This window comes from Rousettus aegyptiacus, unplaced genomic scaffold, assembly GCF_014176215.1.
Source record: "Rousettus aegyptiacus isolate mRouAeg1 unplaced genomic scaffold, mRouAeg1.p scaffold_m13_p_3, whole genome shotgun sequence".
Classification (NCBI taxonomy): Eukaryota; Metazoa; Chordata; class Mammalia; order Chiroptera; family Pteropodidae; genus Rousettus; species Rousettus aegyptiacus.
Window position 1 is genome coordinate 105,900,642 of NW_023416306.1, and position 27,018 is coordinate 105,927,659.

At 36.6% G+C, this 27,018-nt stretch overlaps 1 protein-coding gene across 1 annotated transcript; it reads left to right on the forward strand.

The window, feature by feature from the left end:
* LOC118615094 (olfactory receptor 6J1-like) lies at positions 1–26,338 on the forward strand. Its single transcript, XM_036239531.1, is given in 3 exon segments — positions 1–35; positions 25,664–25,863; positions 25,866–26,338. Coding segments are annotated over 3 exon segments (606 nt in total). The 3' UTR covers positions 26,237–26,338.
* The last annotated feature ends 680 nt before the right edge of the window (positions 26,339–27,018 follow it).

Genomic DNA, 27,018 nt, shown 5'->3' on the forward strand with positions numbered 1-27,018 from the left:
ATGGGACTAGAGACCAAGATGAAGAAGAGTTGGATGTGAGTGGGAGGGGAGGAAAAAGCTCTGGGTTCATACTGAATCATGAGCCTAGCACAGATAAACTAAGAAAAGGCATTGTGACCAGCCAAGGATATAGCACACAGACAGGGCTGCAGATAAACTTTTTCTTTTTCTTTTCTTTGTTTCTTTTTCTATTTAAAACCAGAGATCAATAGCTGGGAAGGGAGTTGCTTCCAGACATAAAGGGAAATAAGCCATTTCATGAATCCTAAGCAATTCCCCCTTTATCCAACATGCTTGATGAGTGAAAGGGGAGACTTGCTTGGTAATCTGAGAGCCTGGACATGGCTGCACCATCCACTTAGACTATTTATTTTTTACAGGTCAGTCATGTAGTGTCCAGTGGGAAAGTCTCTAAGAGTGCCTTGGAGGTTTGCCCTCTCCTGGCTGGAACTGTGTGGTCTTTTGGGCAGTTTTTATACACTTAGAAGCAGGGTGAGAGATGCTTTTTCTAAAGAAGAACATTAATTCACCCAGACTCAAAGTTGTCCAGAGTTCCCAAATTTTCTAAAGGGACAGTTACACAGAGCACGAGGCAGGACAGGCAAAGTTCCCCGACATGAGTGAATAACTTAATGGTTCTGATTCGATACACTTTGACTTGCCTAGCATTGACTGGGATGGTGGGATAAAGTTACAAAGGAGACCCAGTGTGTGTGCTCGGTGTGCCTCATCTTACAAAGGGATATTAAAAAAAAAATAAGTGCCATGAAGAGAAGGATTTGAGGAAGCCACTGCTGCTCTGCCATCATCTGCAGTGCCTAGGTAGAGATTACCCCACAGGTCTCGGGCCAAGTGTTTAGTAGCCGTCTGGGGAAGTCCCAATCAGGTCATTTCAAATACGCTACTCACAGGTTTGAGGAAGATATCTGGTTCTCATGGGCATTTCTTGAGGTTGCAATGTTGTCTACAGGCTCGAATTGCAGACTTTAAACTGTTGGTGTGAGCTCTCCATCTCTCATACATTTGACAGCATTCTCTAAGAACACCTATCCTTTTCCAAAGCATTCTGAACGGGCAGCTGCATTCCTGGTAAGAAGAATGGTTTTCTTGGACTTTGTTGTCATTCAGCTTACAGGATCTGATGAGTTCAGAATGTTTTGAAACCTTTCTTTTTCAGCAAGCTCATCTTGGAACACCTTGGAGGAGTACAGTTATCATTCGGTGCAATCCTCCTCCATCCTCCTATTGGACTAATGGGGGTGATTTTGACAATAAAGACTTTTATTACATCTTCACATTGGCCTAGTCTCTGTGAGATAATATTTCTTCTGTGGAGAATGGGGCTCTAGGAGACAATGAGTGAACTGCTCCTGGAATAAATACATTTCTTTGTGGAGGTGATATAAGGGCTGAAAGGTTTGGGTTGCAGCTTTGTTTTCTTAAGGGATCTATTCTTCTCTCAAGTTTGATGGGGTTTGAGATCCCCAGAGAATTAGTATAATGAGTCTCTCTCAGTCTCTTCCCAACTCTCTTGGCTGTTACTTACTATAACTTTGCAAACAAAAGTTTCTGTTGTTTGTTCAGGTCAAGGGTAACAGTTATTTTTAGTTTAAGTAATAAATCTAATTATGCCTCTGAAGTAGGGGGCTCCTGTTTAATATTAAGCAGTCCTATTGTTACAGGGACGTGAGGAACCATCACAATATAGAATCTTGGCTAATCCTATCCTGACCCTACCTCACTGGGGCTGGCTGGTAGATGGTAGAAGATGGGGTCTTGGGAGGAAGGGACAAAAGAAAGATAATGAAAAAAGTTAGTATTAAATGTTTTTTTCAGCTTTATTGAGATATAATTGACAAATAAAATGGTATATACTTAAAGTGCGCAGTGTGATGATAGGATATACATTTATATTGGAAATGATTACTACAATGTAGTTTAACACATCCATCGCCTCATCTAGTTTCCGTTGTGTGTGTATGTTTGTGTGTGTGTATGTGTGTGTGCTGAGGTGTGTTTTTGTCACTTTAAAAATTCTAAAGTACTGGGCTGCCTTTACTTGGGGCAAAACACTTTATGGCCCTCTTGCTTGTTTCACGGTAATGAAAATGCTTTGGATAGAAACTTGAACTGGAGTGTTAGCACCTATTGGTTTTGCCTTTATTTTCTTACTGTTACACCTGTTATAATGATGAAGTTAATGTAAACTTCCTTATCAAGGTTTGCAGAACTGTTCTTTGCCATTGGAAAAGTCACTGATTTTCAGACGTTATGAAATTTAGCGGCAGTAACTTGCCTTCCCAAAGTGATTTGAAATTAGCATCCCAGACAGTGAACCTCCCTCTGAGAAACTTAGCTTGTGCTTTGTTGTCGCTGTGATGATTTAGATTTTCCTTTCCTTGGCTCAGAAATCGATGTCACAGCTGTACTAGGTACCAGGCAAATGATGTTCTTTTTATCTGCCTTTAGCTATGAAATCGTGTTCTTATCACTGTGGGTTGAAGGACATCTTTGTACCTGAACACTTTGATTTGAGGGTGATGCCAAAAAATTTTAACTCACGTAAATATTCAGTTGTGTCAAGAATTACAAATAGAATCTTGTGACTTTGTTTTGAGTAGGAAAATGTGAAATGAATTTTGAAAAATGTATTCAATAGCATTTTTGTTTTCTTTTTTTTTACGAAATAATTTATGTTCCTTCTAAGAGATTTTAGAAAATCTAAGCAAAAGGAGGAAAAAAAATCACCTGCATTTTTATTACCTGGATGCAATAATTACTCACATTTTAGAATAAGTATCTTGTGCATAAATATATTTATATACATGACAGATGTTTAAAATTGGATCATGAGGTACATGTTATTTAGCATCTGGATTTTTTTAAGTAAAAAAAAACTTAATATAGTGTGGGAAACTTCTATGTCAGTAAATACATAAAATCAATTTAAATTATTTTAATCAGTCTATTTGTAAGTATTTAGATTGTTTCAGTTTCACGATTATATACAACATTATAAACAATATCCTTATACGCACATTTAAAAAATATTAAAATTATAGGAGTTGTGCAGAAATAAAAAATTCAAACGTTATAGGCTACAAAATGAAAAGTAAAAAAATTTTCTTTATTCTTCCCCTAGTTCAATTCACTACAAGTATCTGACAATACTTTCTGACTGGGATTGTTCTCATGATTATTATTTTATCTTTAATTAATATTCTTAAGTTAATTATATCTTTAATTAATGTTTCTGTCTTTAGTAACATTTCTGCCTTTTTCCTTGGTTTATCACCTTCCAACAGTGTCTATGGCTGCATTCTGAAAGATGAGAAATTTATTGCTCCTGTGGTACCTCCCACTTCCTTCACTCACCCAACTCCAGGCTGTATGTAGAGAGTGGCTTTTTGTTTATAGAATTAGCAATATGCAATACTATTAAAACTCTATTCTGATGGTCAATTTTAGTGTTCCCTGCTATCTCATTATTGAAGTTTAATAAATTGATTATCCTTCCATCTCTCTTCCCATGTTCTTGTGTTTTTGCTAGATTATAACTTTTTTTTTGCCTCCCGATCCACCACCACCGCCTTGCTAGATTATAATTTTATGTTGCAAAGATTTATAGCATTCCTATTTTGTTCTATAAGTCCAGTAAAATCTTTGTATCTTCTCTATAGGTTAATTTTAAAAGTGGAAAATGAATAAACATTATTTATTATTGTATTAGCTAAATATTATTATAGTTTGATTGGACCCAAGGAAAGAAATGTAATTCATGTCATTAAAATTTTGTTGCTTGAAGGAAAATCTTCCAAATGTTAAGGGCTAGTCGAAGATGAATCGAAGTTTTATAGGTCTTGAATCTTATACAATTTGGGGGGCCATCTTCAAGAGAAAAACTACAAAATTACAAATACACATGGTTGGGGCCCATCCACTGGCCTTGGCAAGGTCTCAAATGAATGAGGGGCCCTGAAGTCTTTCTTTATTAGTTGCATAGAAAATCTGCTTCTAGGTCCAGCAGATCCCCCTCGACTCCTTTCAGCTCTTACACTTCTTACAGGTCATGTTAAGCTGCTTCCATGTACCTGGTATCCTGTGTACCCTCTTTCCTTTTTCCATTTTCATTTTGTTGGAATCTTTCTTAAGCATTTTCTTTAGAAAAAACCCCATTAGTACTCTATGGGGTACTAAATGCTTGTGTAAATGCTTATGTGTCACACATGCATTTATTTTGCCCAAACAAGATTGATTGTTTGGCTTGATTTGGATTATTTATTTAGAAATCTAAGTTCAAAATCATTTTCTCAAATTGGAGGGTAAACAAGAAACTAATAGAAATGATTATTACCTTTAGAGGCAGGTGAGTGGGGAATGGGGCAAATGGAAGAGGGTAGGAGTGAGATTCTGAACATGTTTTAATGCAGTTTCATTTTTTTTTTTACCAAGGAAAAGTATTATTTATAAAAAATAAGTGAGTAAAAGCACGCAAACCTTTTCCCACTCTCAAAAGTTGAAAATATTGTTCCAATGTCTTTGAGCATTAAGTGTTGTTGATGAGAAGTTTGGTGCCACTCTCATGTATGTTTCTTCTGGTGACCAGTTTTCCTATTATTTCTCCGGGAGGTTTTTAAGATTTTTTTTCTACCCTTGGAGTGCTGAAATTTCATTAGATTGAGTCTAGGAGTTGGTCTTTTTAAAATTAATTTCATTCGCCTCTACATTGATAATTTCAAAATGAAGACTCATGAAGTTTGGAGAGATTTTCTTCAGCTATTTCTTTGAATATTTCTTTTCTGTCATTGTTTCAGTTTGGCGCTACTTTTAGACAGATCTTTGACTTCTGGATCCAACTTCCATGTGTCTTAAATTTATTTTTATATTTTTGAATTATTTATTTTCTAGTCTTCATTATAAAAGATTAAATTTAATTCTTTTTTTCTAATTATGTTTTTATGTTCATTTTATTTTTTAAACAGTCCAGTGCAATTTTTTTACATTTTATTTTTAATGTCCAAGAATTTCATCCTCTTATTGTTTAGTTTCCCTCACAGACTATATGCTTTTATGGGCACCATATCCACTCACTCATTCTGAGCATTACATAAAGTAAAAATAAAAAATTTAGTTTCCTAATCTTCTCAGATTTCTCCAATGTTAGTTGTTTGTTCATTTTTGTACCTCTTTCTTTATACTATTAATTTTTATTTAAATATTTGGTAATACTTTAGTATTCGCTTATATTTATGAATAAATATAGCTGACGTGGGCCTTTCTCCCAAGTTGGGCAAGTCTGTTTCTATAAAAGGGCACTCCTTTGAATGAGAGGACCAACATTTAGCCCTGTACAAGTTGGCTGGGAAGTACAGTTCTCTCTAGGGTGGGAGGGTATGAATTAGGCGGGCCAGTAATTCATACATTACTGTTTGCCAAAGTCATGAAGTCTCTACTGTGGTGGTGGTAGACTTCAGTGTATTTCACCCTCTGAGTGGAGCTGCCTCTCTGTTGTCTTATTTTATTCTATTTGGAACAGAGCAGTTACCTGAACTGCTTTTCTCTCGGGTCTCAATATTCCCTCTAGGAGCCCATTCAAGGTCAGCTTTAGTCTGAGGGCAAAAGCCCAGTTATTACCCACTCTTGTTTCTTGAGGAGTTGAAAGGAGGAACCCAACTACTCCTACTATTCCCGATGCCTTCTGCTTACATATCCGCCTGGGTTTCAGGGGACCGTGGGCAAGTAGTTCCTCCTACAATAAGGTATGCTTGGGCAGCATTGTTTGGTATTTATAGTATAGCAGTGAAAGTAAGTATTTTAAATTATTTTATTGACCATTGCATTCTTTTTTTTTTTTTACAAAATAAATTACTTATGCTTAATCACTGCCCATTTTATAGCAGTATTCACCTTGTTGAAAATATTTTGTTTTAATTTGTAAGAACTCTTTATACAAGACTAGGAATCAGAAATGAGTCATAATTATAGATTCTAGAGAATCTAAAAGAATTATAAGGGCTTACATGAACAGCTGTAGCATAAATATACAATCATCTTTTAAAAATATGTTTTTCTTGCACAACATAAATGACGAATAATGGACATCATGATGTAGCAACTTGAATAGACTAATTAAATATTGGAGACCGGACAGACAGAAAAACACAAAAAAAATATGATTTCACTTATAGTTGGGTAAAAAGCAGAAAACAACAAACAGACAAACTCATAGATGCAGACAACTGTATGAAGATTACCAGAGGGGAAGGGGGTTGGGGAAGATGAGGAGGGTAAGGGAGGTCGGATACGTGGTGACGGAGGGAGGCTAGACTGGGTGGTGAACACACAATGCAATTACAGATGATGTGTTATAGCATCGTACGCTCGAAACTTATATAATGTTGTTAACCAATGTCGCCCGAATAAATTTAATAAAGAATATTGGGGACTGTAAAGGTTAATAAAGATTTAATAATGAAAAGGGAGCAGAACCAGATAGAGTCACAACTATATTTTGTTTAATATTTCAGGACCAGATAATTTCAATGTTATTTAAACAATTCTAGGTCATAGAAATAGATGGACATCTCCATGACTCATTTTCTGAGGCCACGATAACTCTAATCTAAAACTTAACAAGGTTGCTGTAGAATGGAGGAGGAAAATTCCTAAATTAAATGTTAGCAAATAAAATCTAGTATTTATCAAAAGGATAATAAATCATGATCTAGAAAAGTTTATTCCAAGAATACAAGTATGTTCAATATCAGGAAATCTAGCAACATAATCTATGATAATAGCAAATTAAATAAAAAGTAATACGATCTTATCAATAGATGCTAAAAAGTCATTTGATGAAATTTAGCAGCCATTTTAAATTTCAGAACTATATAAAAGTAAGGTTAGAAGCAAACTTCTTAAATATAACAGAAACCAATTATCAAACAGACCAGTAATACTAATTGAAATATGGATTCAATTAAAATTAGGAACCAGATAAGGATGCTTACTATCAACATTATTATTTGATCATATCTTGTAGGCTTTCTAGCAAATACAAAATGAAATAGCTGGTTAGACATTGGAAAAGAAGAGATAAACACACTTCTTCAAGCTGGTAACATGATTGTATAAAACCCAAGAGAGTTTAGTAAAATACTAGTAGAGTTAATAAATAAAAAGCAAATGGGAAAACCAATGTGCTCACAAGAACTGTAGCAACAGGAACTGTGGCAACAAAAATTATAAAATGTTCGTTTTAAGCAAGAAAAGTAACATCTTTATGAAGAAAATTATTTTACACAAAACCTGAACAAAAGGATCTTATTACATATGAGAACTTAATATGGAGAAAAGGTTGTATTGCAAATAAATGGGAAAATGAAGAGTCTTTCAATGAGAGGTGGTAGCACAACTTTCTATCTACATGGAAGGTAAAAGCTTGGTTTGTATAAACAAAGACTTTGTGACTCTAGAGACAGTTTTTCTCTTGGTCATTTTGTTTTTAATTGAGGCTGGTGGAAATGAGACTTAGTTTTATTTTCCTTAAGCTTTTCACTTTGACATACTTTAGATTTATAGACAAGTTGTAAGATAGTGCAAAGAATTCTCGTATAGCTTTTACCCAGGTTCCTGATATATTAACACTATACCACATTTACTTTATATTTTCCCTCTTGACATATTCTCTTAATGTGGGAGATTTTCATGGTTTTAATTCCAAAATATAGTTTCTTTAATTATAGATAGTATCATACTATCCACATTACTTGGCAACTAATATTTTCAATTAGCAGTTTACGTATATGTATGTACTTTCTTTTTTAATGCCATAAATATATATTTATTTTTAAATGAACAATTATTACTTGAAACAATATGAGAATCTATTCTTGCTTATAAAACTTCTATCATGTTGATAATGCTAAAGTTTTGTTTGACTATCACCTCCGTTCCCAGACTCTAAAAGTCTTTCTATGTAAATATATATTCATCTAATTCATTCATCTCAATGGTTGCATAGTATTTCATAGAATGGTGTGATATTTAATGTTTATTTAATTCCATTCAGTGGACATGAAGGCTATTTCCATTAAAAACAACCCCTGTAATGTTGCAACACACATCTGGGTATATCTATCTTTGAGTTCATGTGAAGGTATTTTTGTAAGAAAGTTTACTAGAAGTGGAACTATAGGATCAAAGTTATACACATTTTACTCTTTTTCATTTTTAAATGTAATATATATGTATGGTGTCTGACAGTGGGACAAAGGTGTAATGGCCCCTATAACAAGAAGGTATCTTCACACTAAAGAACAATGCAGGCAATTCCATAGAATATAACAGAATTTATTATAGGGTAATTTATTTATAGGGATGTAAGTTTGGAGGGGACAGTTGACTCAGCATTTCTGCGCAAATTATTCTCTGCTAGTTGACCCTTTGTACGATACTTTTTTATGATATAACTCAGGTACTGATGATTGACAAGACAATGGAACAAAGAATGCTGTACACGCCTGAGGCCATAACTCCTGGTGGTCTTGCGATAGATGATAGTTTATAATCTATTCTATGATCAGTTTGATACGTATCTTCATTGTCATGCCATTCCAGCCTTTACTAACTAAAATATTTATGGCTACATTTTATGGGACACAGGTTATCATTAACTAGAAGGCTTTGATATGCTTGCTAAAGACAGTGAAGTTGATCAAAGGTCACAGCATCAAAGAAATACAGGACACAGAGATGGAGTCAGTTTTGTTCATATCTACATCTATACATATAGTAAAACATCCAAGCCCTGTAAAAAGATAAGCAGTAAAAAGCAAGCGCATTTATCACTCCTGACACACTGGTCACTCAGAAAACAGTCGTTAACAATTTCTTTGGCTACTTTCAGAGATATCCTGAAAATATGTTTTATATCTTTGGTACCATTTTGTGCACATTGTTCTGCGCCTTCTTTTTTTCACTTAGCAATATATATTAAAGATTGTTATATATCGATACACAAAGGTCTGCATCATTCACTTAACAGCTACATTTATTCCATTGATCTATATCTACGTGTATGTATCATAATTTATTTAACCAGTTCCTTATTAATATTGTTTTTTCTAGTCTTTTACTATAACAAATAATAGGCAACAGTGCCCTTTAATATGAACATTTGTAAATATGTGTGAGGTAAGCTGTAATATAAATTCCTAGAAATTAAATTGTTGAGTCAAAGGGTATCTAATTATATTTTGGATTTGGATAAATGATACCACAGCCTCTTTTTAAACTGTTGTATCAATTGTACTACCCCAACAGAGTATGAAAGTAACCATTTTCCCAACCTTTTAGAGCGCTGGATATATTCTGCTGGGGGAGTATAGTTGTAAATTCTGAGATTTTAATAGGGAAAAATATTTCTGCTACTTTATATGTATTTCCTGGATTACTAGTAAATTTGAGCATACAATTCTACATTAATTAGTATTTTGTTTTTCTTTTTCATTGGACTGCTTGTTTCCATTTTTCTTTGTTTTCCTTTTTTTTTTTTTTTTTTTTTTTGCTTACCAAAATGATTAGCATGAAAAATCAATCTTCCTCTCCTGTTTTTCCCTCAGACACCCAATTCTACTCTCCAGACGCTTCCATAGTTAGCAACGTTTGTGTGTATTCTAGAGATATTCTATGCTTATATAAACATACATATTCTTAGTATACAGTTTGATAAGTTTGGAAAAATGTGTTTACCTATGTATCAACTAGCAATCAATTTATAGAACATTTCTACCACTCCAGAAAGTTCTCTCATTCCCCTTTGCATCAATCCTACCTCCTCTCCCTCTCAATCCCCTGATCCTCACCCCACACCTGTCCATCCCTGGTCCCAGGCAACCACTGATCTGCTTTTCATCCCTCTGGATTAATTTTTGCTTATTCTAGAATATCGTATAAATCGAATTATAGAATATGATTCTTAATGATTCATCATGCTTTTGAGATGCATCTTTGTTGTGTATATCAGTAGTTTGTTCTTTTTTATCGCTGAATAGTATGTATGTTGATGAAAATTTGGGTTTTGTCCAGTTCGGGGCTACTATGAATAAAATGACTATGAACATTCATCTGCAAGTTTGTAGGTAGATGTTCATTTTATTTATCTTGGGTAGCACCCAGGATTTGAATTGTTGGATTGCATCGCAAGTATATGCTTAACTTTATAAGAAACTGACTAATTGTTTTCCAGAGTGGTTTCCAGAGTTTACATTCTCACCAGCAAGTTTCAAGTTTTCCACATCTTCATCAACACTTGGTATTATCTGTCTTTTTTATTTTAGCTGTACCAGTGAGCTGTAGTGATATCTCATTGTGGTTTTAATTTGTATTTCCTGATGAGTTATTTTGCCAAATGTATTTTTCTGTTTGTGAAATGTCTGCCTAGATTGTTTACCCATTTTAAATATTGAGTTATCTTATTATTATTGAGCTGTAAGAGCTCTTTACATAGTCTAAAAAGCAAAAGTCTTAATTTTATGAAGTGTAATCATCAATTTTTTTCTTTTAATACCTTTCAGTTTCTTTCCAAGAAATCATTGTCTAACTTAGATTACCATGATTTTCTCCTAATATTCTATAAGCTTCTTTGTTTGAGTCCATGATTCATTTTAAGTTAATATTTATGTATGGTGTGAGGTAATGGTTGAGGATCACTTTTGAAAAAAATACTGATAACCAATTGTTCTAACACAATTTGTTGAAGAGACTATTTTTCCTACATTGAATTACCTCTGTATCTTTGTGGAAAATCAATAGGTCATATAAATGTAAATGTATTTCCAGACTTTCCATTCAATTATATCTATTTTTATGCCAATGCCATTAAATTATATCTATTTTTATGCCAATGCCAAACTGTCTTGATTATTGTGGCTTTACAGTAAATCTTGAAATCAGATAGTATAAGTACCGAAACTTTTAAATGTATATATCCTTGAAGTATAAGCAAAATTGAATGTTGTGTTTGATTTTAGAAACTGTCAGTAAGCTTTTATTTTCAATTTTAGATTTTTAGATTTTTTTTGGTAAAACCTTAAATAATAGAAAATTCTATCACATACAAAAGTAGTGAAAATAGTACGATGAATGCCCATGTATCCATTATGAACTTTCAAAAATGATAAATTTTGAGTAAATTGGTTCCATCTATATGTTCTCCTCCACTGGATTATTTTAATACATATACAAGACATCATATAATTTGATCTATAAATATTAAATGTATGTTTCTAAAAGCTAAGAACTCCTTTTTAAAAATCACAACCATAACACCATACATCTGAAATTTAATCATAATTTATTAATGTTTATATTAATAACCTTATATATTAATATGTAATCACAATACATATAATTTATAGCATAAGTTTATTATAATAAATAGACTTTCATATTTCATATCCATATTTCCCTGATAATATTGAAAATTTTTTAATATTTTGAGTCAAAATCCAAACATGAATCATACTTTGCAACTTGTTGAGGTTCTTGTAAGACTTTTAAAATCTAGATCCCCACTCTGTCTGTCTCTCTCTTTTTTCCTTACAATTTACTTGTTAAGTGAACTGGGTCATTTGCCTATAGCATGCTCACAGTCTCTGCTTGCTGTTTGCATCTTCATGATGCTGTGCAATGTGTCCCTCTACCCTTCCATATTTCTTGAGGACTGGTTGTTCCATGTAGAGACTTGATCAGATTCAGGTTTGATATTCTGGGCAAAAATACATAATATGGTCACATTTTAATTCTCTTACCTTCTCTATTTAATAGCTGGAATACTTCTATAAGGAGAATATTTATCAACTATTTGGTTGTCCTCTCAATATCGTTTTAAACTTTTGCAGAAAGAAGTCAATGAATTCTGTTACCCAGCTCAACAACTAAAAACTGTTTGGTCTTTTTACAACTTATTAAGAACCTTGTCTGAATTTCAAGCAAGATCAGATTTGCTGGACACTTCTAGTAAATTCACAAATATCATTCATAAACTATTATTATCTCCTTCACTTAACTGTGCCTCATGACTTCTCATATTTAACTAAACTCAATTCACAATTCTTGACAAATTTTAAGGTATTCATTTAAAATAAGTAACAGAATAAACTAGCAGTGAGAGAATCATATGTACTTATTTATGTTTACATTGAATAGCGGGAAAACAATAGAGAAATCTGCCACTTTTATTTGAGAACACAGTTAAATTTATTCTCATTTGATTTTTTCACCCTAGTTAATTAAGCAGCTGTGTTTAATTTGAAAGCTTATAAAATTAAGTTTCTTATCAGCACAGAGCAAAGCATTTGATAATACAGTATCTGGATTTAAAAGTGTTTTGGGTCCAAGGAGATTATTTTTACAGTGACTTTTTATTAGAGTTGACTTTCTATAGCTAAAAACTACATTTCCAAGACTGCATTTTAACTAGTGTTCTGGAAGAAATTTAGATTTTGTATGTCCAGGATACACATTTTGAACTGAATCTGTAACTGTCATATGGGGAGAGCAACAGGGCGTGAAATAGCCATGTTTCAACATAGCTCATGGCAGACAGTACGATTCTGGGGTCAGCCTCTTCTTGATTCAGCAGTTTGCTGTGGCAGAAATAGCAGTGTGCCCGATCACAGCAGAGGTACTCTAAGAGTCCTTGAAAGTTCTGTTTAGACCCTGTTTTTCCAGCCCTCACAGTGACTTTGTAAACAACAAAAAAATCCCCTTCTGCCTATGCCAATTTGAGTGATTTCTGTTATTTGCAACCAATTTCTCACTAATAAGATAATTAATTTTTGTGTATTATTATTATTATTTTTACTCAGCCATCTTTTTCAATTTATTTATTGGCTGTACTGGTTTTTCAGATTCTTTTATGGAATTTTCCAGTAAAAATGGAATCATTTTCATCTCTTAGTTACTAATTTCTTCCTAATTTCTCTTGAATATTTATACCTTACAGTGCAGATGATAGTGAACATTTTTCTAGCTAGAAACAACAAATACAAGACCTTAATTTTTTAAATTATGGCTTTAATGGGAAAGCTTCTAGTCTTTCCCCATTGAGAATTCTGGCTTTGGACATTAGGGATATGTAATGTTAATATGGTATTCATCTCTTCCCATTTTTATCAAGACCTTATTTTTTTTTTAAAAAATTAAGAATGGAAGTAGGTGTTTATAAAAAATTTTTCAACATCCATGGAAATGATCATAAGCTGTTTCTCTTTATATATTCATATAATGAGTTATATTAACAGATTTCCTAATATTGAATCATCTTGCTACCCTTCAGAAAACCCCACTTAGTCATAGCATGTAAGTTTTTTTAATGCTTTACTGGATTCTTGTGGCTATTATGTTGTGAATTTTGCTTTGATATTCATAAATGGATTGTTTTCCTTTTTTTTGTACTATGTTTACTGTTTTCCTATTGATATAACACTTGCTTTGTCAAAAGAGTTAGAAATATTTTCTTATTTATTTTGTGTGTACTTGTGCTCAGTTCTGTGAGATTATCTGGGTCTAGTGATTTTAGGGGGAGAGTGTAAAGGAGAATTCTTTGATAACTTCTACACTGGTTCTACGTTACTTGGTATATGTATGTTTTCTATCTTTTCTAAAGAATCAGTTTTTTGTAATGTCAGAGAATAGTAGATAAAATTTTTATTTTCAATATGATTTAAAGTCCTAGGATCAAACTTAATAATCACTTATTACTTATTGCTTGATCAAAATTAACATAAAAATATAACAAATTATATTTTAACTCAAACTAACAAATCTTTCTAAAGAAAAATTTCCTGCTCTATGCTATCATAATTTTTCCTATGGAGTGCTGGCAAAGAATATAGTTAGTTACATTGTGCCATAAATTATTAAAAGCAACATTTTTAGGTAATTTGAATAAGATATACATAGATTACTCAAAACAGATGCTAAGATTATTTTCTCTGGAAAGTTAGTTTGCAAATAAAAAGAAGAAACCAAATCCATATATTGTAATAGCTGTCCTCTTCAAAGTTCTACTATTCCATGTAGATACTTCTTTTATTAATGGTATATGAGTTGGGTTATTTTCTTTTTCATTTAGCAACTTCTGAATTAGTTCTTTTTGTTTGCATAGGATCAGTTTTGTTATATTTTATACAAGTTTTTAAATGTATTTGAACAGACATGAGCAAAAGAGAAATACATACATGTATAAATAATTTTCGTTGTATCTAGCTATTTTTTTTCTATTTAGTGTGTTTGTGCTTTCGCCTTTTAAATAAATTAGGCTGACCGATAGTGAATCTATTTAGCTAATTTTAAAAAACCAGTTCTTGTATTTGGTGTTTGTAGTTACAAAAATTCATTATTTTCTGCTTTACTCTTTATTAATTCCTTCCTCCTAATTTCCTTAGGCTTATCTTATTTTTATTCCTAATTCATTGGTTTGTATCCTCAATTAGTTTATTTTTTTTAATTTTTTCTTGTTTATTAATTTAAACATTTTAGACTACAAATATTCCCCATAGCATTTATTTAGCTATTTGATCCACATGTGAGTTAATAATAACAACAGTGGTGAATAAATCATCCTCTCATGAAAACAGAGTTTACAACTTTAAGGAGCACACATTTCTGAAAAGAAACATTTTAAAAACATATGGGTTCCTATCATAAATATTTTTAGTTTCAAGGTTACAAGAAAACTATCTTTGTAAATATTTTTTAAAGATCTTTCAATAATGTAGGAAAGCTCCATGGTCTTCTTAGTTGACTGATTTAGACAAATGCTTAATTCTGTAAGCATAAGATACAGAAAAAATATGGACTTAACTAATTTTTGAGTAACCGATGTATAGATATTTTCACTATTTCCTTATCTCTCTATTAAGATGAAATGATTGGTTTAAAGGCTTTGTCTTCTTAAAACATTAATGTCAGTTGTCTCCCTTTCTATCAAAGCACTTTGTTAAATTAACGAACAGCTTTTGTCTTCAGTTACAATTTCTAACCAAGGTCAAATTAAGGTATATGGAACTTATATTTTTCTGATTTCGAAGTTAGAATTATTTTAATATTTCACCATTGAGTATAATAATTAATTAGGTTTCTTATGAATATTTGAAATTTCTTCCTATTCTTAGCTATTTCATCTATCCATAGAACCACAGATGCCTACTAAGAGATTAAAAAACTAGATCGGATGGTGTTTCGGGTATTCATTGTATTATCCTTTATGCTTTTCTGTATATTTGAGCATTTTCATAATAAAAAGTTGGAAAAAATCAGATCTATTTATGTAACTACGAGAGACATCTAGGAATGCTATAGAAATAATAAAAGAAGAAAGGAAGTCAGCCATGGGAAGGGACAGAGTAGTGTTTGAATTGTAAGCAGAGTCGTTTTCCTTTGTAGTTTTTCCTCATGGAGAGCAGAAGGGCTCTGGTGCGTGGCAGGAAATATTCAGATTAGATATGACAGGGATGGCCGTCTGCAGGCAACTAGGCAGCTGCTTTGCCCTGATTGTCTTTAAATTCTGTAGATATTCTCTATCACGTGGGGCCGCCTGTGGGATGAAGTGGTTATCCCTTCGACTAGAGACAGGAGGCAGCAGAAAGTTTCCTCAAAGATATCCCAGTGGCAGCTACAACTCTTATGACTGTACTGAGTTAACAGGATGGTGTCCAGCTGCCCGGAAAACAGCAGGATGGTGCCAGGCAGGGATGGAGATTAGGTTCTGCCTGCAGTGGCCCCGCCGAGCACCGCAGTGTCCCTCTGTGGATTAGCTTCTGCCTCACATCTCACCCAGAGCAATTCCATCAGAACTCAGCACAAGACAGGGAGGGGCCCCGGAGTCCACGGAGCCTAGCTCTTTATCCTCTGGGAACGAAAAGTTCATGCACACCTGGCACTTAAAACAGTATGAGATTTTCCAAGGGAAACAATCTTCATGACATTGGTCAGGCAAATTTCCAGAGCCATACTGAGAATACCAGACTACTGAATAGTTTCCAGAGTGCCATGCACGTGGTGGCACCTAGGGGTATACATTTTAAATCCATCCTGGATTTAAAACCAGACTCCCATTTACTAGCTACATAACTTTGGAAGCAAGTGCCTCATTAGTCTCTGTGCCTCATTCGCCTCCTCGGTGGGTTGGGTATCATGATAACAGCCGCTAGCTCGTGGGGTCTGCTTGGAGGGTTAGAGAGAACATGTGTAAAGTCCTTAGAATGGCACATAGTGCTCAGTAAATGTTAATTGCTAGTATTTTGCATGGTTCTGCTGTATCCTCTTTGATAAGCTCCATGCTCTTCATTTTCCAACTACTCAGCTTACACAGACCCCAAAAGCAGTTACTTTTGGATCTTCCTGGTCACCCATCAAGGTTCTCAGGAGCTTCTTGCCTTTCTAGCCTCATCAAAACATTAAATTCTCAGATGAGAAGACTCTGACCCTTGCTGTAGGGTTAATGAGTGAGGGAGCAAGTGAATCATCCTATGGACATGACCTTGGAGTCGCTCCTTCTGGCCTTTTCTCTTGGACTAAAGGTATACCTGTGGGTAAAGATTTATTTAGCTCACATATCGACAGCCAGGGGTCCTGCTGGATTATCTTTCATTTACATTCAGGAGTAACATCCCTAACAAGACCTTGGTATAAGCTGGTTTTGAAAAACCTTGTGACTCTGTGCGTTTAGTACAAGCCTGGTATATTTGAATTGCTTCCTGGCTTCTATTGAATTTTGAAACTTGATGCCCCAAGTATTGATCCCCTGAGGGAAGCTTTCCCCTCTCCAGAGTGAAGGTGTAGAGCTTCTCAGGAGATTCATTACAACATTATGATAATAAGGCCCCAGCCACTCAATCCCCTTGGGGGATGATTGCTCTAACTTTAAAACCAGAAGTTTGTCCTTTCACCTCCAGTTGTAGAGCATAGTAACTTTGGAAAAGTTTAATAAGTCTCGTTGGGGGATTGAGTTAAAAACAGCAGACAAGGCCTCTGGTGAGGGCCGTGTGTGTGGGATTACGACCATAAGCATTGTGTGATTGTGATGGACAGGAGTGGACCACACTCCAGGAACTGCAGAATAATTCTGCTTCTGTTCCTTTTCTAGGAGTCTCTGTCTGCCCCTTGACCTCTTCTTCCCCCATTGCGCTGACCTCGTTCCAGCCATGGTGGCCTTGTTCTCAACCATACCAGTCATACCTTTCTCAGGGCTTGGGCCCCATCCCTGTGATCTCTGCTCAATGTTACCCCTTTTGATGGGCTTTTCCTCTCCGTCTATGTAAAATAGATTTCTCCTTGTCATTCTCTATCTCTATTCTGCTTATTTAATTTATAACACTATCTGACATTTCATTTACATATTAAATTTAACTGTGTTTCCTCTTAGAAGGACAGCTGTATCCTCCTCTGTGCTTAGAACAGTCTTAACATAGAGTTGGTGCTGAATAAGTATTTTTTGATGAAAGTGAGAAAGCAACACACTTCTTGATCAGAGGAGTCTTTGCATGGAGCAGAGTAGCTGTAGGATAGAGGCAGAAGGGGAGACACGAGTACTTCACAGAGAATTTTGCAGGGGTTTTGGGTGTACGATGTAGGAGAGCCTTTTGAGAGGATGATGTGAGGCATGAGAAAACCAACGGTGAATCACTTAGATCAATTCCTGTCTTTTTGGAAGGATTCGCCTCTCTATGATTATTAGCAACAGTTAGCACAAGATGTCTCCAGCACCTTCGATTGCTCTACTGAGACCAGCTTAGTATATTCTTATTCCCGGGCCTCAAAAAGGGGACCTAAAGTGATAGGTAATATGGAGGATGGATTTTAAAGAATACAAACTTGCTTCCAGCCAGACAGGACCATTTCCTTGTTTAAGGCACACCTTACACTTTGGCGCCTTCATGCTTTGGCTCCTGCCATTTCTCCTGACATGAGTGCTCTCCTGCCTTCTCCCACTTTCCAACTGCTATGCCGTCTTTAAGATCTAGTTCAAATTCTTCTTCTCAGACATTGTAAGAAAGAACAACCTTTCCTTCCTCTGAACTCCTCTAAGTTTTACTGTTTATAATATACTGATGACACTGGGTCATGAATGATTTGGGGGGAACTCAAGTAAATAACTAACCAATTCTGAAGACTATGGCTTCTCTGGTCTTCAAAGGTCACCTTTTTCATTGGTGCTTGAAAATCACAAGAGTTCAAACCTGGATCCTGATCAACAGTTGAAAGTGTAGCCGTTCACTGGATGCCCTCCCATGGAATTCCCAGAGGAACGCTTCCATTGTCTGCAGATCCTGCTGGTTCTGCGAGTCACCTGATTTTTTGCCTATCTTGTGACCAGCTTCTCCAACTACTACTACTTTCCTCGTATTTCCTCGTATTTCCAAGTGCAGACACAGACCCCTCTTTTATCTGACCAAGTACATCAGAGATCAGATGCAACACTTACCAAAAAACCTTAGACAAAAGCTTTGGAATAAAAGGAGGGAATTCTAATGTAGAAAAGAGGGGAGAAAAACCCATAGAACAAGATATAAAACATTACTATTTTTAAGGTCCAACAGCCATACGTATACTCAGGTTTAAAAAAATTTTTATTGACACTTTTCTCACCCCTCATTATGTTGCTGCCACCTTGCCACAAAACCTGTCTTCTGCCTTGTAGTGCTTTTTCTATATCTCTCTCTCTGCTCTATTCACCCTGAATGTAGGATCCTGATCTCTGAGGCCCAACGAGAAGGGGAAACACCATTTTGGCTGTAGGCTCACTTCCCAGAACATATTCTATTCTTCAGAGATGAATCTCTTCCCACAGAGCAAGACATCTTGATGTCATGACAGAGAGCAGTGCCACTCAGCATGGTCTTAAGCTATTGAGGACACTATTTTGGCTTTACTGCTATAAAGCCTTTGAAGTATCTTGCAAAAACAAACACAGTCTGTTTCTAAAATTGAGCTAGAAAATTGTTGGTAATTTAAAAATAACTTATTCTGGCTTCTAAGGATTACATTTTCAAAACCATTGGGGTTCAAGCTCACTAGACCACTCCAGTACATATCTTTTTTCTTTAAAGGTGTTTTATGTCTTACAGAAATCAACAGAAGAATAAAGCATTGAGGAGGAGAAGTGTCATTTCAAGGAAGCCCAGGAGGATCTGTCTCTCCTTTTTGAAGACTAGGGGGTGGGTGGGTGGTGTTTTGAGAGAGAATCACACTAGAAAAAATATACTTAAGAGTGATGATGAACCTTTCAGAATGACACTTTATTAATTTGCATGAGAAATAGGACTGCTAAATTGGAAATGCTCGGCCTAGTGCATTCACTAGCTTTGCCCTCTTCCTGCTCATTGGAACCACCCGTTGAGCTCTCCTAGAGGCTTTGTAAAGGAAAAGCATGCTCTTCCATCTCAGTAGGTGGACATTTAGTCTGGAGAAATCTCAGGAAGCAGGTAGTACTTTACAAAGAGATAGAAATTCCTCCCTAGTCATTCTGCCTGTTGGGGGAGCTGGCAGTGGTCTGCCAATCAGATGAGCCCTAAGTCATCCAAGAGAGTGAGGGCAACACTTCCTGGGCAAAGTCAACTTTCCTGGGGCAGAGCTCCTGGGAACGAGGAGACAAGGGCGATCATCAAGGGTGCGTCCCTCTCTACTGCCAAGAATCTGACAGGGGCTGTTGAGGAAAGCCAGTCAGAACACAGCAGAAGGTTAGAAGACACCAGAGAGGTGCTGTAAGCGCTTGGGTGCTTGCCAAAAACTCAGAAAGGATGGCAACGAGTGGTCCCCAATCAGCGTCCTTAACCTTTTTCGAATCGCAAAGCCATTTGAGAATTTGACTCTCCCTCCCTCCCTTCCAATTTACATAGACACACTATTTTGCATATAATTTAAGAGATTTTCCAGCAAACCCTGAAGTTGATCTGTTGACCTTCTGCTCTGGACTCTAAACTCCTGGAGAGTGAGACCGGGCTTGTTTTCTGATGTGTGTACTGCACCTACTAAAAGTGCTTGAGATATAGGAAGTGTCAATAAATGTTTGTTAAGTGGTAAAGAGCAGAAGCAAACTCGCCCTTGACTGGCAGAGGCCAGGCTGGAGTGTGCAAACGCCAGCGGTGTTAGCGCCTCAAGAGGCTTCAATAGTGACATCTCTGTTACTATTCTCGACATTTAAAGCCAGGGCTGACAAAGTATCACTCCTCTAACCCTCTGGTCCTGACCTAGTCTGGTAATCTGAGACATGTTAGGTCAACGGTGGTGCAGCAAAGAGATGAGAAGTGACATTTTGAGGGTTCTTACATTGCTACTCAGTTTTTACTGTGGCTTTCGTACCAATTTATTCTAAATGCTCCTCTGAGGTCGGCATTGGATTATTTATGTGTGCTGCATTTACTGAGCATCTTAGGGTCTACCGTGCTCCAAGAGGGTGCTTGATAGACACTGAGGTCCTTGAATCTAAACGAGGGTCAGAGTTCTAGTCCTCACTTAATACACAAATTTATATATGCAAATAGATAGGAGGGGGCACTTCTTACTTCTACTTGCTTCAGAATTCAAGGCACTAATGTAAGTGGGTGCTCTGAGGAGAAGACTTAGGGAGCAAGTCGATGGTGTCAGGCTGAGGGTGGATGTTATCTGCATTTCCCAGCTGCACCAGAACCCCAGTTCTTGTCCAGCCAAAATATGGTGTTGGTCTAGCTTAGTAATAGACATTTTGCCTTATTATTTTTTAAATTGCTCAATAACTTTTTCTTCATTCTTGTTCTTTATAACCTCTTCATGTGTTTGATACTGTTGGTATTCCCACCATCTTGTTTTTCTCCTCCCCTGCTTGCTAACACTGCACGACTGATTATGTTGGTTTGCTTTCTGATCACTCCTTGTTTTCCCAGTGGCAACTCCTTCTCCTGCCTTTTAATGGAAACCTTTCTTGAACTTTAATTCTTTTTTTCTCCTCTACATAAACTTCTCTAGAGTATATAGTTTCATATCCACTTACTTGCTCACTCACTCATGGTTGAGCCTCTTCCATGTCCCTTACGTGGTGCTAGGCCTAGGGAATACTAAGGCGATTAAAATCTAGTTTCTTCCTTCAAGAAGTCATATAGCTCCATGAAAAGTGGTAACCTGATCCAGTAGCTGGCCCCTTCTACTCACCTTCCAGTGCTCATTGCCCTCTATCTAAAGATTCTAAGGCTCAGTATTAATCTCATGTCATTCATGAATCCTGTGCGTGCACTTGCAGCCCTCACTGATTTTCTTCTCCTCCAAACTGCTGTAGTCAGGAGAGTTGGGATTTACTCCTTCGATGGTTTTGTTTCCTTAGGCAGTTCATTTGACCTGACTCACTATCCTCATCTGTGGAATGATCAGGCTGTGGTACTGGGATCTTATCTTGAAAATTCTATGGTCCTATGATCATATACAGTTGGAAGGAAGTGGTGACTAATATAAAACAACGATTATGTAGTGAAGCTAATGTTTTTAAAAAAAGCTTATGAGTAGCATCCTCATGAGAATTGCTAGTACAATCCTCATGAGAATTGCTAGTACATTATAATAGGTGACAAACACAAATATTTTTAGACACATGTCACCTATTATAATTAGGTTGTTACCAGAATCATTAATATGCTCAAGTAAAGGGAAGGCAGGTGTGGGACTGGATGGAGTTAAAGCAGGATAAGGTGGCAGCCTTAAACTTTCTGGAAGGATTGTCCTGGTATAGGTATTGTTCTAAAGTCATTGACCTTTATAGTCCTTTATAGTAAATATGTGGCTTAATTCATAATTTATGAATGTCATTCATGTGAAATAAATTTCTGTAGAATAAGAGTTCTGCTTTGGATCTTAAAAAAATAATGTTGATTAGAAAAGAGTTATTGTTTTCTTAGTCAGTGATACTTTGAATTTAAAAAAGCAGGGGCCTCACTCAAGCTGGTTGACTAAAAGTATGTGTGTGTGTGTAATGTGAAAAATATATGGTAATGAAAATGAGTCACACACAGCACAGTCAAAGCTCTCAAATATAACATTGAGTAAAACATGCCAGACACAAAACAATGCATGATTCCACTTACATGCATTTCAAAAACAGGCCAAACTAACCCATGCTGTTAGAAATTAGGGCAACTGTTACCTTTGGGATGGAGGCAGGAAACTTGAAATGGACTTCTGAGGTGCTCATACCATTCTATCTGTTGATCTGGGTGGTGGATACATGAGTGTGTTCACTTTCTGATAATTCATTGAGATTGTGCTTTATGTGCTATTCTGTATATATATATGTTCTATTGAAATTAAAAAAAAAACTTAAAAACACTCAAGTTCTACAGTGTGGTTTCTTGATTTCAAGTGCAGGAAAAGTATGTGTAGAGACGGAGAACCCAGTATAGGTTTGAGCAGGAGGGACAAGAGCTGGGTCCTTGAGATTAGGTGGCTGGAGAAGACATTCCCAATGGTAGGACGCATGGGCACACAAGGGCAGTTTGGGGCAGAGCGAAGACAGCGGTTGGACTGAAGTAAGAGATGTGTATAAGAGTATGTTAAGCAGCTTGTTTTTTTTCTTTTGGATAGTGGAAGATCACTGAAGATGTGGTATATTGATAGCAGTACTTCAGATGACGGAGAGGAGGTAACATGGAGTGTTAGGGATAAACACGGTCGTGATGATGGGACTGGAGACAAGGGTAGATGGAGGACTGTGCACTGTGAGACCCTCTGAGATATTTCCACTCGTGTTGATGTTGGCTAGTGTTCTGACTTCAGTTCTTGCGAGTGTTTGGGTTTGCTTCTTTTCCTAAGTGGGCCTCAGGGGCCTCAGGCTTAGGCTCAGTGTTCAGGGACTGGTTTGAAAATTGTGCCCCTGAGGACTCCCCTGTGATAGGATTCTTCTCCAAAAGTACATGTTCTTACCTGAGCCAATTCTGCCACACCCCATTTCATCCCACCCCAGTGGGGTCTAAGCACCAAACCGAAATGTGAGACCCTTTTATAGTATTGCCCCTTTCATCCCTGAGAGTGCAGAGTCTGTTTGTGGCAGTAGAAACCTCAGAGTGACAGTGCCCAAGCCCAGGCTGCCATGTGGGCAGAACATGCTGGGGGTGGCCAGTCTACCTCATCCAGGCTAATGTGAGTATTGCTAAGTCCCCTCTCTGAGCATTGCTCTGAGTATTGCCAACCATTAGAATGCAAGTAGTGGGGGAGAGAGAGGTGGTTTCTTCATTCTGGGAGTCCCAGGCAAGGAGGGTTAAGCAAAATTCCCATGTAGAGAAGCATCTTTCCTCTGTCTTTATTCTTTGTAGCCAACTAGATATGTTGTCCGAGGAGAAAACAATGGAGGCAAACCTGATAAGATGTATCCCAGGGCAGAAATGATAGTGTTCTAGGGTGGGATGGCCAATATCTCAGTAGGGACAAAGAGAACAAGATTTATTCTTTGTCACAATTGCAGAATAGCAGAGCTTCTGGAAATAATGGCAACACTTAATATGATGATTTATAATTTCCTAAGGCTTTTTGTATGAATTATCTTATTTTCCATCTTGAACATTCCAACCAGGCTGTGGAAAAGATGAGAAAAAGAGCATTATCCTTGTTTGTCATGTGAAGATTCATGTGCAGTATCTAGAAAGTGAGGTGATTGTCTAGATTTGGTATGTGAATTATATCACAAGGAAGCTTCTAAAGAAGAAATTATCCTTCTGCAATACAGACACAGTGAGTTGGCTGGAGAGGCCGTCTATGTGACATGACTACACTGAGGTGGAGCAGGTCTTGGGGACAGACTCCACGCAGGAATGGCTGATACAGAATTCTGACTCAGTGTAGTCAGGCAGAGAGCTCTAGGCTAACTCCTCACGGTTTTCTGAGCCCTATTTGACATTGTTTCTGGAATCTTTTTCTTTGAGATTTTGTTTGCTTTCTAGACTAACATCCCAGGGCATATACCCTATGAAAGAAACTTTGCTTTCCTTTATTTTTTTCCTTCCTTTCTGTGATTTTCCTAAACTCAGGCTCCTTCACGTCTCTTCAAGACCAAGAGCTGTTCAAGTATAAATTTTGACACGTATCAAAGGATATCTTTAACAGTTATTTATATCTAAATTGTAAAGCTTAATGATATATTGAACGCGACTGAGCCCACCACTCAAATCCAAAATGGACAGTTACTAATATGGATTCCTCACACGCTGCCTCCTCACCGCAGAGGTAACACCTCTTCAGAATTCTGTGTTTATTGTTCCCTTCCCTTCCCTTTTAAACCATATTTTATTACACCATGCAATGCTTATACAATATATTATTTAGTTTTGTTTGTTCTTAAGCTTAAATTTAAAAAATCTTACCGTGCTTAGCCTTCTGAGATTGCTTTTTCCCTATCCTTTCTAGAATTTATTGTGTTGATTGAGTTGTGATTCATTCAGTTCATTGTTGTAAATCTTCCATTTTGTGGTTATACCACTAGTTGTTTGTTCTCCTGCCATTGGACATAGGTCTTTCTCTCTGTCTCTCTTCCTCCCTGCTTCCTCCCTTCCTCTCCTTTCTACTGTAAACATTCTAGTTTATCTTCTGGTGCACGTGTACAAGTTTTTCTCCCTAAGAGTAAAATTATTGTGTCACAGATCATATGAATGTTCACATTTACAAGGTAATGAGATACCATTTTCCAAAATGATTATATTGTTGCAGAAAAATCAGACTGGCGAGAAAACAAGCACCACTCAGAGAATTAGAGAACTCAGGTTTATTACGCCGGTGGTCCCAGAAGAGCTAGCGCTCTGAAGATCTGGGCCCCGAGCTGAGGGGTAAACTTGCTTTTATAGGGCTCAACAAGCAAAGGCAATACAGAACAAGCAAAGGGTATATATCTGTTATCTAGACAGAACAAGCAAAGGGGAGGATGAGTCTTCAGTTGATCTTGAGGTCACCCTGCCCTTTGGCCTATGTGGCTAGCATGCCTACAGAAGCAGAACAAAGAGCTGATTAACAAGGTTAGCCATTTTAGTGGAAAATTCCTCTGTAATATAAATTCACACTTCCACGAACAATGTAAAAGAATTTTTATAGATTCATATTCTCTCCAGTACTTGCTATTGTCCTATTTCTCTTTTCTTTTTTACAATATGTGGTGGTAAAATGGTATCTTATTATTGTGCTAATTTGCATCCTCTAATTACTGAGATCAATTATTGTTTTTTGCACATTTATTGGCTATATTTCTTTCTTCTTTAGTAAAATTCAAGCCAAATGGCTAACGGAACAAAATATAAAACTGAGAAATAGACCCACACAAATATGGAGCACTGAGATGTGTCAGAGGGGAAAGGCGGCTGGCACTGCTGGTTGTCCACATAGGGAAAACTTAAAATTGGATTCCCTACCTCATATCTGACACTAAGATTCATTCGAGATGGACATACAAATTAAATGTAAAAATAAAAATTTTTAGGAGAAAATATAGGAGGATATTATTTTTGACCTTAGGGTAGAAAAAAAAATGTATTAAAGAAGAACAGAAAAGTGCTTTTTAAAAAAAAAGTTAATAAATTTAACTACATTAAAATTAAGAGTTTCTCTTTATTTAAAGACCCCTCCAAATAAAGTTAAAGACAAATCACAAATGAAGAGAATATAGCTATGACACAGATAATAGGCGAATATTCTCTCGGGTGGAGGGATTCCTATCTGTGCTCTTTCCAACCATTCTCACCTCACAGCTGCCCTTCTGGGGTTTCAACATCATTAATCACTTTTTCTGTGATAGTGGGCCCTTGCTGGCCTTGGCCTGTGCAGACACCACTGCCACTGAGTTGATGGAGTTTATACTTTTCCTGCTGTCATCCTTTGCTGCATAGTCCTTGTGACCTATTCCTATATGTAAGTCATCTTGACAATAGTGCCCATCCCTTCCTCAAGCAGAAGGAAGAAGGCCTTTAACACCTGTGCTTCCTACCTGACAATGGTCATGATTTCTGGTGGCATCACAGTGTTTCCCTCACAGAAAGACTATCTGGAGGTCAACAAGGTCCCTTCAGTACTGAGCAGTGTTGTGACTCCATTCCTCAACCCCTTTATATATACCGTAAGGAATGATGTGGTATTGAAGGTCCTCAAGGACATGTGGGTCAGGGTTCAAACAGTTTTAGAGAAGAGGATGATGACAATGAGGAGCAAATTGTCCTCTTACAGAAACCACTAAGGAGGGGCCAGTCCCTCTTCATCTTTACCATGTAACCAGTGTACAGGTCAGCAGTAGAAAGAGAGGACTAGTCTTAGCAAAGGATTGAGCCAGCAAAGGGATCCTGAAAGGTCTATAGTGGAAACAAGACTGAGCTTGGAGACAGGGACTTGACCTCTGACCTTGGTTCTAACTTGAACTCTGCAGCCGCAGCTGTGTCACTGTGTCCCTAGCCACTTTGGCCCACAGTGTTCTCATCTGAAGTGTGTCAGGGCTGGACTTGATCTCTAAGTCCCATCTACGTTGAATGTTCTAAGAATTACAGAAGGGCCTTGCAGCCTGTGTCCTATTTAAAGTTCCAACATATTTGGCCCTTTTTCTTTATGGATCCTGAACACAAGTCTTCTATCGACTGTCACAAAGTCCTTCCAGGTCCCCTCTGGTCTGGACCCTCTTTCCTTTCATCTTCTCTAGGAATCTTTTAAAGAATAACCTTATTATTTGCCAATCCACTGTCATATCCCATAATCCATTGTTTTCCCTCAGCGGACATTTGTAATGATTGTGGTGGATATATGTAGCCTGTGTTATTCAATAATACTGCTTACTGTAATAGAACATGTTTATGATATCCAACATGCTCATTTTCTTAGGTATGACATGGCCCTGTTCCCTCAGCCTTGTTGATTGGCTCATGGATGGATAATCTGGCACAACCCGTTGCTTGACTACTGATCTATGTATGACCTATGTGACTTGACTGAGACAAATAAATTTTGTAAACAGATGACTCTTTTTTTGAG